At 44.0% G+C, this 13294-nt stretch overlaps 1 protein-coding gene across 3 annotated transcripts in view; it reads left to right on the top strand.

The window, feature by feature from the left end:
* cramp1.S (cramped chromatin regulator homolog 1 S homeolog) overlaps nt 1-9648 on the top strand; it is a 50634-nt gene extending 40986 nt beyond the window's left edge. For all 3 annotated transcript variants that reach the window (XM_018239229.2, XM_018239228.2, XM_018239227.2), the window contains exons 19-21: nt 1176-1334; nt 2522-2664; nt 9356-9648. In XM_018239229.2, coding sequence (XP_018094718.1) covers nt 1176-1334; nt 2522-2664; nt 9356-9523 — 470 coding nt within the window. In that variant the 3' untranslated portion in view covers nt 9524-9648. The remainder of the gene's footprint in view (nt 1-1175; nt 1335-2521; nt 2665-9355) is intronic.
* The last annotated feature ends 3646 nt before the right edge of the window (nt 9649-13294 follow it).

Below are 13294 nucleotides of genomic sequence, written 5' to 3'. Positions count from 1 at the left end.
CCTCCCCTCCCTGCTGTAATCTGAGCCCAGAGCTTTGAGTGAGCAGGGAGAGACTCAGGCAGGAAGTGGTCACACCAAGCTAATATGGCAGCTGCTATCCTAAACAGAGACAGTGCCTAGAGCTGTTTACTCAGGTATGGAAAAGTATTCTACAGAATAAATATAGTGTTATAGCTTGCACTATTGTGGCTAATCTATTGGCAATAAACTGCCTTGGTAGCTTTGCTTCTCCTTTAATGCCTTAAAATCTGTATATATATTAGGCATTAATAACAAAGTTATTGTACGGAGGTCACAAATTTAATTTGGAAGTTCTTGAAGAGGTTGTTCACCTTCCAAACACTTTTTCAGTTCAGTTGTTTTCAGATTGTTCACTAGAAATAATGTGTTTCAATTGATTTCTGTTTTATTTTTACAAAATTAAAATCTAAAGTTGAATGATCTCTTGTGTTTCAGTCTGGCAGCTCAGTGATCCAGGTGTAGATTCTGAACTGTTACAATTTGCTACATTTAGTTGATACAATTAGTTGATAACATTTCTCAGCAGCATCTGTGGAATATTCACAACTATTGTATCAATTAGAACACCTGCCTTTAATGAAACTCAGGGATTCTGCTCAAGAAATGAAACCACTAAATGTCGGGTCAGGAGCGGAAGCAAGTTTGGACACGCCGGCATCCAAATCGGTGCACCTCTTTTTTTTTGTGTGCTGGGCTTGGTGGCCCAGTGCAGGAGTGTCCGCTGCCCACTTCTGGGCCACGAGCCGGGACCCCTGATTTAGAACAATGACCCCCCTCCAGCGCTGCTTTAAGGGCGCTTACACACGGTCGTTTTTACCTGCGCTCCCCTGAGTTGCACTTTCTTCCGTATATGCACATTAGGGGTGGGGAGAGAAATCATTGGACTTTTTGTCACAAAACAAGGAAGGAAAGAATTTTCCCCTTCCCACTCAATTTGCATATGCAAATTTGGTATTTGGCCGAATCTTTCACGAAGGATTCAGGGGCTCGGCCGAATCCAAAATAGTGGATACATCTAGTCAGGCTATTATTGTAACCAGATACTTAAATAGCATATTAAATAAATTGCAGCTTCAAGGAATAAAAAAAAAAAATATAAAGAGGTGGTAGAGGAGAGAAACACTATCGCTTAATCAACCATTTTGTTTTTGCAGGAGAAGCAGTGCCACTGTCACCAGCCAAGCTGAATGATAACTCGAAGAGTCTTCCATCCCCAAACTCCAGTCCCCAACAGAACTGGATTGCCTCCCCCAGCCATGACCCACAGTGGTACCCCAATGATTCCACAGACTCCTCGCTCAGCAGTTTATTTTGTAAGTGTAACAACTGTATTCTACACTGCACTGACTGGGTATTGCACTACTGGCTACATTTGGGGGCAGATTTATTAAAGGGGTGGTTCACATTAATGGTAACTTATTATGTTTTAGAACAGCCAATTCTAAGCAAGTATTCAATTGGTTTTCATTATTTATTTTTTATAGTTGTTTGCCTTTTTCTTCTTACAAATGGCGTCTCTGACTCCCTTCTAAAAAACAAATTCTCTGTAAAACTACATATTCTTACTTTTTATTACAGATCCTTCTATTTAGCTCCTCCCTTATTCATATTCGTCTCTTATTCAAATCAATGCATGGTTGCTAAGGTAATTTGGACCGTAGTTACCAGATTTGTAAGATGCAAATTGAAGAGCTGCTGAATAAAAGGACTCAAAAACCTTCAATAGTAAAAAATGAAAACCAATTGCAAATTGTCTCAGAACATCACTCCACCTCATACTTAAAGTTATCTCAAAGGTGAACAACCCCTTTAAGGGTCGAACAGTAAATTAGAATTTTTTTGGTGTCAATATTCACACATTAGAAGGTGAGATTTATCACACCATGGAAACACTCCTAACTTGAATATTCGGCACCTAAAACCTGCCGAGTTCATGTACAAGTCAATGGCAGAGGTCCGTTGAGCTATTTGGAGATGTTAATAGCCTTCCTGACATTCAAGTTTTTTTTTTTCGGAGAAAAACTCAAATCGTACTATTCGAATTTTCAGGTCAGAACTAGGGATGTACCGAATCCACTATTTTGGATTCAGCTGAACACCGAACCAAATCCAAATCCTAATTTGCCTAAGCAAGGGGGAAACATTGTTTAATTGCTTGTTTTGTAATAAAAAGTCACACAATTTCCCTCCCCACATCTAATTTGCATATGATTCAGTTCGGCTGGGCAGAAGGATTCAGCCAAATCCAAATCCTGCTGAAAAAGGCCGAATCCTGCTGAAAAAGGCCGAATCCTGCTGAAAAAGGCCGAATCCTGGATTCGGTGCATCCCTAGTCAGAACGATAGAATATTAGACATTCACATTTTTTCTTAAATAACCTCCCAGTCGAATTGTGAGTATATTAGTATTTATTCGAGTAAAAAAAAAAACAAATTCACATGAATTCAAAAACGGACCTTTGGCTTAATGTTATTAGTCTAATATTAGCTTTATTTCACAGCCAGTTTCATTTCTCCGGAGAAGGGGCGTAAGACGGTGCCTGCAGCCCCAGGTAGTACCAGTGGCACCTCTCTACTAGGCCCAAGCCTGCTGGATGGGAGCTCACGGGACTCGTTTGTTTCTCGTTCTCTGGATGTTACTGAGGTTAGTATTTTACCAGTGGATGAATAAGCACAGTACTGTAATGAGGGGTATAACCAATGTTCCCTCTAATTCCTTCTTGGCTATGTGCGCACATTTTAAACTAGTATGAGCAGGCCAGAATAAATGTAAAATTTTAAGGTGTTATGTAATAAAAGGCACAAAGTTTGCCCAGGAGCAGTAACCCACAGCAACCAATCAGAAAGTAGAATTTACTGGTCACCTGTTTAAAAGCAAAGATCCTATTGGATGCTATGGGTTACTGCTCCCGGGCAAACTTAGTGTCTTTTATTGCATATGGGGGTTAGTGTTTTTACACATTTCTTTGTGCGAACCACAATTTGTTGTGTCTCAAAATTTATGCACACGCACACAGCTTAGAGGGAACACTGGATATAACTACAACTACCCAAGCATTAGTCACATAATCCTGTGGCCTTATATGTGTGGTCACACGGTAAAGCTATTTTGTGTAATCATATCCAAATATGTAGATCCAACCTTGTTTTGTAATACAGGTATGGGATCCGTTATCCGGAAACTCATTACCCAGAAAACTCTGAATTAGGACATCGCCCATAGACTCCATTATAATCAAATAATTCAAATTTTGAAAATGATTTCCTTTTTCTCTGTATCAATAAAAACAGTAGCTTGTACTTTATCCAAACTAAGATATAATTAATCCTTATTGAAAGCAAAACCAGCCTATTGGGTTTGTTTAAAGGGCATGTAAAGAAAAAAAAAATAAAATCCCATTTTTACTTTCTTTAATGAAAAAGAAACCTATCTTCAATATACTTCAATTAAAAAATGTGTACCGTTTTAATAAGAAACCTGACTGTATGCAGTGAAATTCTCCTTTCATCTACTGCTGTGGATAGGAATTGTCAGACGGTCCCTAACTGCTCTGCAGGGAAACAATCATATTTATGAACAGCAGGGGGAGCCCCCACCTTACTTCCCCAGCCATGCAGAACTCAAGCAGCTTTGTTTGTTTCCCTGTAGAGCAGTCGATGACTGTAGAGATTTGTATTGGATTTTATTTTTGCCTTTACATCCCCTTTACCGTTTCCAACTCCAGCTGTAGGGGCAGAGATCATGGAGCCAGATTTAAACAGATAAACTGGGATTCTATTTGTAAGATTATTTCTCTATTGTCAGCTTGGGGGACACAGGAGACAGTGGGGTATATGCCACTAGGAGGCAGGACACAACTAGAAACAAAGAACTGACTCCTCCTCCTGGCTATACCCCCAGCAGTAGGCAGAGCCTCAATCAGTTTTTAGTCCTAAGGAGGTAGGACTCCTTTCTCTTCACAACTTCAAGATTTTTTGACACTGGAGAGTCATAGTCACCTACACTGAGTAGAGTGCCTTCCCTGATTTCTCCCAACGTCCCAACGTGGGACTCTTACAGTGGGCGGGCCAGGGGCATAAGAGACTGCGGCACTACGCCACCTAAGGCCTATTTTGCGCCTTTTCCCTCATCGCGCCAAACATCACGCAGGGGAAGCGGGTGATGTCACCGGAACTTCCAGAAAGCCCGCAACGCTAGACTCGCGCCATCCAAGTGCGCAAGCATCGCAGGTACAGACAGTGGGGTTTTTCTTCCCTGAGCCTTCCAGATCTGTCGCATAGGGTGCAGGACCTCTAGACGCTCTGGTAGTGGCTCCCCTCTTCTCGCCCTCCAGCAGGTCAGGCTACTAAAAAAATAAAATATATAGGGAGGGGCACAAACAGCCTATATTTTGCCTTGCTTCATATTAAGGAGAGGCACATATTCCTACACCATGTCCGAAGGATACAGTGAGGCTCCCCTTCCTGCAAAGGGAGCACACTCTTCCTTTGTTAAATACCTAGCATGTGCCAAATGCCGCAAAAGGCTACCAACTGCTACCAACTGGCAACAAGGAACCTATATGTTCCAGATGCAAACCTCCCGCTCAGGTTTATGAATCCCCAGCCTCTGCTCACCTCCAGGTGGACCAGAGGCGATGCACCCCCCACCCAGGCAGGCCCTTCTCCTTCCGGATCTCAAGCTGTTCCGGATTGGACCACACACCTAGCGACTGGAATCCCTAAGCTTGCCCTTTCCCTGGATAAGCTACTCTCTAGGCTAGACAACCCATGACATAGGGTCCCAAAACGTAAGGCCCCCATTCCCTCAGATGAAGAAAGCAGAAGCAACTCTCCCAATCTGTCCCTCCCTCCACCCGAATCAGAGGAGGGACCCTACATTTCAGAGGGCGAATTGTCCCTGGCTTCAGATTTGCAGGATGATGATCTCGCAACTGTCCAAAAACACAGCCTTACCAGTCCCACTTTCAAGGACCACATGGATAAAAAGCTAGAGGGCCTGCTCAGATATCTATTCTCAGCCTCAGGGACTTCCCTCTGTCCAGTGCTGGGTTAGCAGGGCCATCCAAGTTTGGTCTGATTCTCTCCTTCAGGCAATTTCAGCAGGGACCCCACGCCATGAACTTTCTCAATGGGCATCTCAATAAAGGAGGCAAACTATTACATTTGCGAAGCCTCACTAGATGCGGCACAAGTGATCGGAAGAACTTCTGCTCTGTTTGTCGCGGTGCGAAGATCCCTCTGGATGAAACTGTGGACAGCCGACCTCTCACCCAAGAAGTCTCTCACCTCTCTTCCATTTAAGGGAAAGCTTCTTTTCAGCCCTGACCTGGACAAGATCATCAGCCAGGCCACAGGGGGAAAAAGCACATTGCTTCCGCAGCCAAAAGCCCGCCCCTCCTTTTGTAGGGGAAAGTTTTTTCGTCCCTCACATAACAAGAGCATCAGGTCGTCCCCTCCAAGGCATACTCCCTCAGCTAGAGGATGTTTCTGGAGCAAGCCCAGACCCACCTGGCAGAATTGAAAACCCTTCTGTAGACCTGCAGACAAGTCCACCTCGGCGTGACGGGGTGCACCCGTCAGACCAGGTACCCTTAGGAGGAAGACTCCAACACTTGCGGACGCCTTGCTCGCTATCACCCAGGACGCCTGGATTCACGAAGTCAGGAACCAAACAAACAGAGGGCTTTTCGACATGTGATCTCCACTCTTCTCCTAACAGAAGTGATCACACCAGTTTCCCCAGGGGAATGCTTCAAGTGCTATTATTCCAACATTTTTGTCGCGCCCAATACTAGACCTAAAAGGGCTCAACAAGTTCATCCGTCCAAGACATTTCAAGATGGAGTCACTCAGATCCCTCATTGTAGCGATGAGCAAGGGTGAATACATATCGTCCTTAGACATCAAGGACGCCTATCTGCGTGTTCCCATTTTCCCTCCCCATCGGAAATACTTACGCTTTGCCTTCCAAAACCAGCACTACCAATTCTCTGCCCTTCCCTTTGGCTTGACCTCTGCCCCACGGGTGTTCACAAAAATCATGGCAGCAGTCACAGCAGCGATCAGAAATGAGGGGTTCTCCATAACCCCCTACCTTGACGATCTGCTTATCAAAGCACCCTCCCTTGTGGCAGCCGAGCTCCAGCAACTCGGTTGGTGCATCAACCTAGAAAAGTCATCACTGATTCCCAGTCAATCCATGATCTTCCTTGGAATGCAGCTTAACCCAGAAGGTCTCATTGCCTCAGTAAAAGGTACAAGGGCTTCAGTCTCTAAACACGTTACTGGAAAGACCAACCCATTAGGCCAAGCACTGCATGAAAGTACTGGGGGTCATGGTGTTGACTATAGAAGCCGTACCATTTGCTCAACATCACCTCAAAGAGTTGCAGTAGAACACACTCTCCTCCTGGAAAAGAAAATCCCTTCTACAACAGATTCGTCTATCATGCAAGACTCAAGCATCTCTGCACTGGTGGTCGCAGACTCACCTTACGAAAGCCTCTCTGAGAACCCAAGTGGCGTCTCCTGACAACGGATGCAAGTCTCTTTGGTTGGGGAGCAGTCCTAGAGGGACGGTCAGCTCAGGGCAGGTGGTCACAGGAGGAAAGTTGCCAACCCATAAACCTGCTAGAGATTCGTGCCATTCATTTGGGCCTGCTTCATTGGCAGCAAGACCTAGTGGGTCAGGTTGTAAAGGTACAGTCGGACAATGCCATAGCAGTGGCCTACATCAATCATCAGGGCGGCACAAAAAGCAGAGGGGCCCTAAACGAAGCCAGCCTCATTCTTCATTGGGCAGAAAAACATCAAGCCTAACTATCAGCCATCTACATTCCGGGCCTCCAAAACTGGGAGGCCGACTTCCTCAGCCACCAGACATTAGACTCAGGCGAGTGGTCACTCAACGAGGAGATCTTCTACGAAGTGACGCAACTGTGGGGGATGCCAGAGGTGGACCTCATGGCAACAAGAAAGAACTGAAAGGTGCAGACCTTTTTCGCTTGATATCGAGACCCGCTAGCCGCAGACGCTCTCACAGCTCCTTGGAACTTCGGTCCAAGCCTAAGTCTTCCCTCCTCTTCCTCTGATACCTCGAACAATCAGGAAGTTACAGAGGGAGCACACCACATTAATCCTGATAGCGCCCAAGTGGCCTCGTCGCACCTGGTTCTCCCATCTCCTAAACCGCTCATTAGCAGAGCCCTGAACACTACCTCCTCATCCAGATCTTCTGCTACAAGAACCCATACGTCATCCCAATCCAGCAAGCCTAAACTTGACTGCGTGGCTCTTGAGATCAAAATTCTGAAGAAAAAGGGAAGGGGTTCTTGGACGCAGTGGTACACACCATGCGGGCGGCAAGAAAACTCGTCTCTGAAAAGACCTACCACAGGGTATGGGCCACCTACTATGACTGGTGTCACCGACACAAGGAAGATTTTCAGGCACTGTCAATTCCTAACCTGTTAGCCTTCCTCCAAGAGGGCCTGAACAAGGTCTCTCACTTGGATCCTTAAAATCACAGATTTCAACTCTTTCATTACTCTTCAAAAAGAGATTGGCCTTGCTACCTGATGTAAAGACCTTCATTCAAGGGGTAGCCCACGAAGCTCCTCCCTTCCGGGCGGCCATGCCCACATGGGACTTAACACTAGTGCTCTCCAAAGAGCACCTTTTGAACCAATGGCCTCAGTCCCTCTTCAGTGGGTTACTTGGAAGACAGTTTTCATAATTGCAATCGCGTCAGCTAGGCGCGTCTCAGAACTATCGGTCCTATCGTGCAAGTCACCCTCCCTCATCTTCCACCATAACAGAGCGATCCTACGCACCGGGCCGTCCTTTCTTCCAAAGGTTGTCTCAGCTTTTAACCTCAATCAAGAGATCACCATTCCAACATTCTGCCCATCACCTTCCAATCCAAAGGAGGTGGCACTTCACGCCTTGGACTCAGTCAGAGCCCTCAAGTTCTACTCACACAGAGTCCAAGACATCGGCAAGACAGAAGCACTTTTTGTCCTCTCCTCAGGACCAAAACAGGGCACGCCTGCTACAAAATCCTCCATATCAAGATGGATAAAGCAAGCTATCCAAAAAGCATACATAGCCCAGGGTCAGACTCCACCTGACTAAAGGCCCATTCCACCAGGGGGATGAGCACATCCTGGGCCTTCAGAAACCAAGTCTCTGCAGATCAGCTCTGCAAAGCAGCTACATGGACCTCTATCCACTCCTTCACAAAATGTTACCATACCATCTGACTCACGCTTCGGCAGGAAGGTCCTTCAAGCAGCAGTGGTTACTTCCACATAGGGCCTATCATTCCCGCTCTGAGGATAGGGGACAGCTTTGGGACCTCCCCACTGTCTCCTGTGTCCCCCAAGCCGACAATGGAGAAAAGGAGATTTTGTATACTCACCGTTAAATCCCTTTCTCTTCAGTCGCTTGGGGGACACAGGGCTTTCCTCCCCGGATGGAGGCCCTCTCTTTATCCTTCTGACATGTTCTTCTGGCACTAGCCAGTGAGTTATTATTCAGTTATTCGGTTGTTATTATCTTTGGTACAAACTGATTGAGGCTCTGCCTACTGCTGGGGGTATAGCCAGAGGAGGAGAAGCCAGTTCTTTATTTCTAGTTGTGTCCTGCCTCCTAGTGGCATAGGCTATACCCCACTGTCTCCTGTGTCCCCCAAGCGACTGAAAAGAAAGCAATTTAATGGTGAGTACACAAAATCTCCTTTTTGCTGCAGTCACTGGTTCTGCAGAGTTGGAGAAAGTTAGTATTAAACAATACAAAAACTATAAAATCCACATCAGATTACATGACAACACAGGACCCAGTGCAGTCTGTATATTCTGATTATTAATCAGTCTTGTGTATCGGCTTCTGTCAGATATTATTTGACTTGTGCTGTTTTGATAATTTATGATGATCCCTAAGCAGCCCAGACCACACTGAGCATGTGCACAGTCTTGGTCTTGCAAAGATGTTTAACAACGTTACAAGATGGTGACCCCCTGTGGCCAACTTTGAAAGCATAAATCATTTGTTTGATTAGGCTTGTGGTGCAGTAAGTGCATGTTTATGTTTAGTATACAAAATACAGTATTTCTAGCCTTATTCTATATTAGACTTTACTTCCCCTTCAATGTTAACATGTTTTTCTAGTAGACTTAAGATATGAAGATCCAAATTACGGAAAGATCTGTTATCCAGAAAACCCCATGTCCCGAGCATTTTGTATAACCGGTCCCATAGCTGTACCTAAGAACGTTTATTTTAGTCTTGCATTGGGGTGTCAAAAATGTGTCTTTGTTCTTTCCTGCTTATAGGTTGTTGACTCTCAGCTGGCCTGTCTGATGAATGAGAATAGCATTGATTACATTTGCCGTTTCAATGACCTGGCCCAGGAGTTGTCAGCGACAGACCCTGCTAGAAGAGAAGTCCCCTTTGAATCTGGAGCCCCAGGAAGTGGGCAGCCCATTCGGGACCTGTCCTAAAGCAGGCTTACTCTTTATATTGTCTTTTCATGTCCATTACAGTTGCAGCAGGAAAACTGAAAATGGACCAAACCCTGTGAAATAAAGTTCTCTGTTATATGTCATTTCACATAACTGGGTTACTCGCATGCCCTGTTGTCTAACTTCATTCCTATCCTTCCCTATGTTTTAGGGATGCACCGAATCCACTATTTTGGATTCGGCCGAATCCTTTGCAAAAGATTCCGTCGAAAACCGAACCGAATCCTAATTTGCATATGAAAATTAGGGGTGGTAAGGGGGAAAACATTTTTTACTTCATTGTTTTGTGACAAAAAGTCACGCGATTTCCCTCCCCATCCCTAATTTGCATATGCAAATTATGATTTGGTTTGGCCGGGCAGAAGGATTTGGCCGAATCCTGCTGAAAATGGTTTAATCCTAAACTGAATCCTGGATTCAGTGCATCCCTGCTATGTTTATATATGATAGAATCTCATAAATAAACGAGTTGGCAGGAAATACATAAATAGGAGATGTATACATAGATGTATACCTACGGCATACTGAAAGGATTAATTATAAGGGCAGTCAGTATAGGTTCAAATATCTCAATCCATAAACATCTGTAGTGATTGAATATCCCTTAAAGGGTTGGTTCACCTTTAAGGTAACTTTTAGTATGTTATAGATTATATATTCTATAAATTCTAAGCAACTTTTCGATTGGTCTTCATTATTTATTTTTTATGGTTTTAGAATTATTTGCCTTTTTTCTTCTGACTCTTTGCAGCTTTCAAATGGGCGTCGCTGACCCCCTTCTAAATGCTCTGTAAGGCTACACATTTATTGTTATTGCTACTTTTTATTACTCACCTTTCTATTCAGACCTCTCGTATTCATATTCCAGTCTCGTATTCAAATGACTGCATGGTTGCTAGGGTAATTGGGACCATAGCTACCAGACTGCTTAAAATGCAAATTGAAGAGCTGCTGAATAAAAAGCTAAATAACTCAAAAATCTTAAATAATAAGAAATGAAAACCAATTGCAAATTGTATCACTCTCTACATCATACTAAAAGTTATCTCAAGGGTGAACAACCTGTTTAACTCCAAGAACAAGCCTGGATTTATGGTAATTGTGCTGTTAAGAGTGATCTAACGCTGTTCCCTTGATTAGAGATTGATGCATTCTGCAGTGTAACATAAACAGTCTGGGCTGCAAACATCTACACTTGCCAGTTTCTGGTCGATCCTGCGACCTAATGTTCTGCAAAACCTGGACAGACTAGTTATCCCTGACTTTGTGTTGACCATAAGAGCTTGGGTTGGCACTTTTCTGCTTCTGTGACAGCTTTTACTCTGTCATCTGTGATGGCAGTTTCAGTTGTACAGAGACTTTTAAAGGAGAATTCAACCTGTAATAAAAAAAAAAAACCTCCCTCCTACCCTGGGTAGACCCCCCTCCCTCCCAGCCTACCTGCCCCCCAGGCAAATGCCCCTAATTTTTTACTCACCCCTCCGTGTAGATTCTAGCCTTGGAGTTCGTGGCAGCCATCTTCTTCTTCTCCTGTAATTTTTGTGTCCTGACGGCATTTTTCGGCGCATGCGCAGTTGGAGTAAATTTCCGGTCTTGAACAACTGCGCATGTGCCGAAAGTCACAAAAATTTCTCGGAAACTTACTCCAACTGCGCATGCGCCGATACCTCCGAAAAAGACCGAAGTAAGAAGATGGCTGCCGTGAACTCCGAGCCCAGAATCTGCATGGAGAATCTGCCGGGGGGGGGGGGGGGCAGGTAGGCTGGAGGGAGGGGGGTCTACCCAGGGTAGGGGGGGGGGTTTAAGGGTTAAATTCTCCTTTAAAAATTCGCACAGTATTCAGCCTTTTTCAGCAAGATCCGGCCGAATCATTGTGTCTGGTCGAACCGAATCCGGATTTGCATATGCAAATTTGGGGTGGGGAGAGAAATCACGCGAATTTTCGTCACAAAACAAGGAAGTGGGCAGGCACCGAATCCACTATTTGGGATTCGGCGGAATCCTTGGTGAAAGATTCAGCCGAATATCGAACCGAATCCTAATTTGCATATACAAATTAGGGGCAGGAAAGGGAAAAAGTGCAAAAAATTCTTATTTTGTGACTAAAAAGTCACATGATTTCCCTACCCACCCGTAATTTACATATGCGGATTTGGTTCGGTCAGGCAGAAGGATTTGGCCGAATCCCGGATTCGGTGCATCCCTACAAGGAAGTAAAACATTTTCCCCCCTTCCTGCCCCTAATTTGCATATATAAATCAGGGTTCTGAATCTTCCACAAAGGATTCAGCCGAATCCCAAATAGTGGATTCGGTGCATCCCTAATTGTGAGTGCTTGACAGAAATGTGACATTAATTAGGACAGAAGAACATTGGTGTGGTATTGATAAGAAACGGTTTCTCCATCCTGATTATTTGCTGTTCTCTCTCTATGAACATTTTGCAGCCCCTTAATTGTGCGCATTACATACTGTATATACACCCAACAGAATGGGGCTCATTTATCAACACTGGGCAAATTTGCCCATGGGCAGTTACCCATAGCAACCAATCAGTGATTAGCTTTTTAAAGCCAGGTGCAAATAGTTGCCATGGGTAACTGCCCACAGAAATTTGCCCAGTGTTAATAAATGAGCCCCTGTGTGTGTTAGTATTTATACGCATACAAGCCTGCGTTCTCATCTGTGTTGTAAATAGACCTGTATGCAGGTGTGTAAATGTATTATTAACAAATGTGCATATTTCTACATTTTTTTGCATGCATATTACACTTTGGTGCTGCTTTAAAAAGTCGGCTATTCGGAAGTTCTACAACGTGAGCAATGCATTATACTGCAGTGAAAATAAGCCATATTCCGTGCGATTTAATCCTGTGTTAAGATGCAAAATATGCAATTTTTTTTATTGTGTTACATGAAAATAGGACATATGTTGGCACTCCCATAAGGAACTTTTTATATTAATAGTTGCTGGATTGTTACAAACACAGTTTATTGGAAGGTGGGATGAAAGGGAATAGCATACGAGTGTTTGACAAGCATACGGAAGAATAGGTTACGTTTGCCTGTTACTTAAAGGGGTTGTTCACCTTCAAACAACTAGTTGTTATCAGATAGATCACCAGAAATAACGACTTTTTCCAATGACTTTGTATTTTCTATGTGTCACGGTTTTTCTAATATTGAAGTATAAAGTGTCATTTCTCTCCTTCTTGAAGCAGCTCTGGGAGGGGGGGTCGCCGATACTGTAAACTGTTCTAAATTGATACATTTAGTTGATACATTTCTTATCTTTGTCCCTGCTGAGCAGAATCTCTGGGTTTCATTACAGGCAGCTGTTAAGAATTGATACAATTGTTGCTAATACTCCACAGATGCTGCTGAGAAATGTATCAACTAAATGTTGCAAAATTGTAACAGTTTAGAGTCTGCACCTGAATTACTGAGCTGCCAGACTCAAACACCAGAGACACGAACATTCAACTTTAAACTTAGATTTTGGAAAAAACTTAAAAAATAAATAATGGAAAGTAATTGGAAAAAGTCATTATTTCTAGGGAACAATCTAAAAACAACTAAGTTGAAAAAAGTGTTTGGAAGGTGAACAACCCCTTTAAAGGAGAATTCAACCCGTAGTTTAAACCCCCCCCCCCCCGTAATTTTTACTCACCCCTCCGTGCAGATTCTGGCCTCGGAGTTCACGGCAGCCATCTTCTTCGTGTATTGACAGCATTTTCGGCACATGTGCAGT

Source organism: Xenopus laevis, chromosome 9_10S (genome assembly GCF_017654675.1).
Source record: "Xenopus laevis strain J_2021 chromosome 9_10S, Xenopus_laevis_v10.1, whole genome shotgun sequence".
Taxonomy (NCBI): Eukaryota; Metazoa; Chordata; class Amphibia; order Anura; family Pipidae; genus Xenopus; species Xenopus laevis.
The sequence above is the reverse complement of the archived record's forward strand: the minus strand, read 5'-3'. Positions and strand labels throughout refer to the sequence as shown.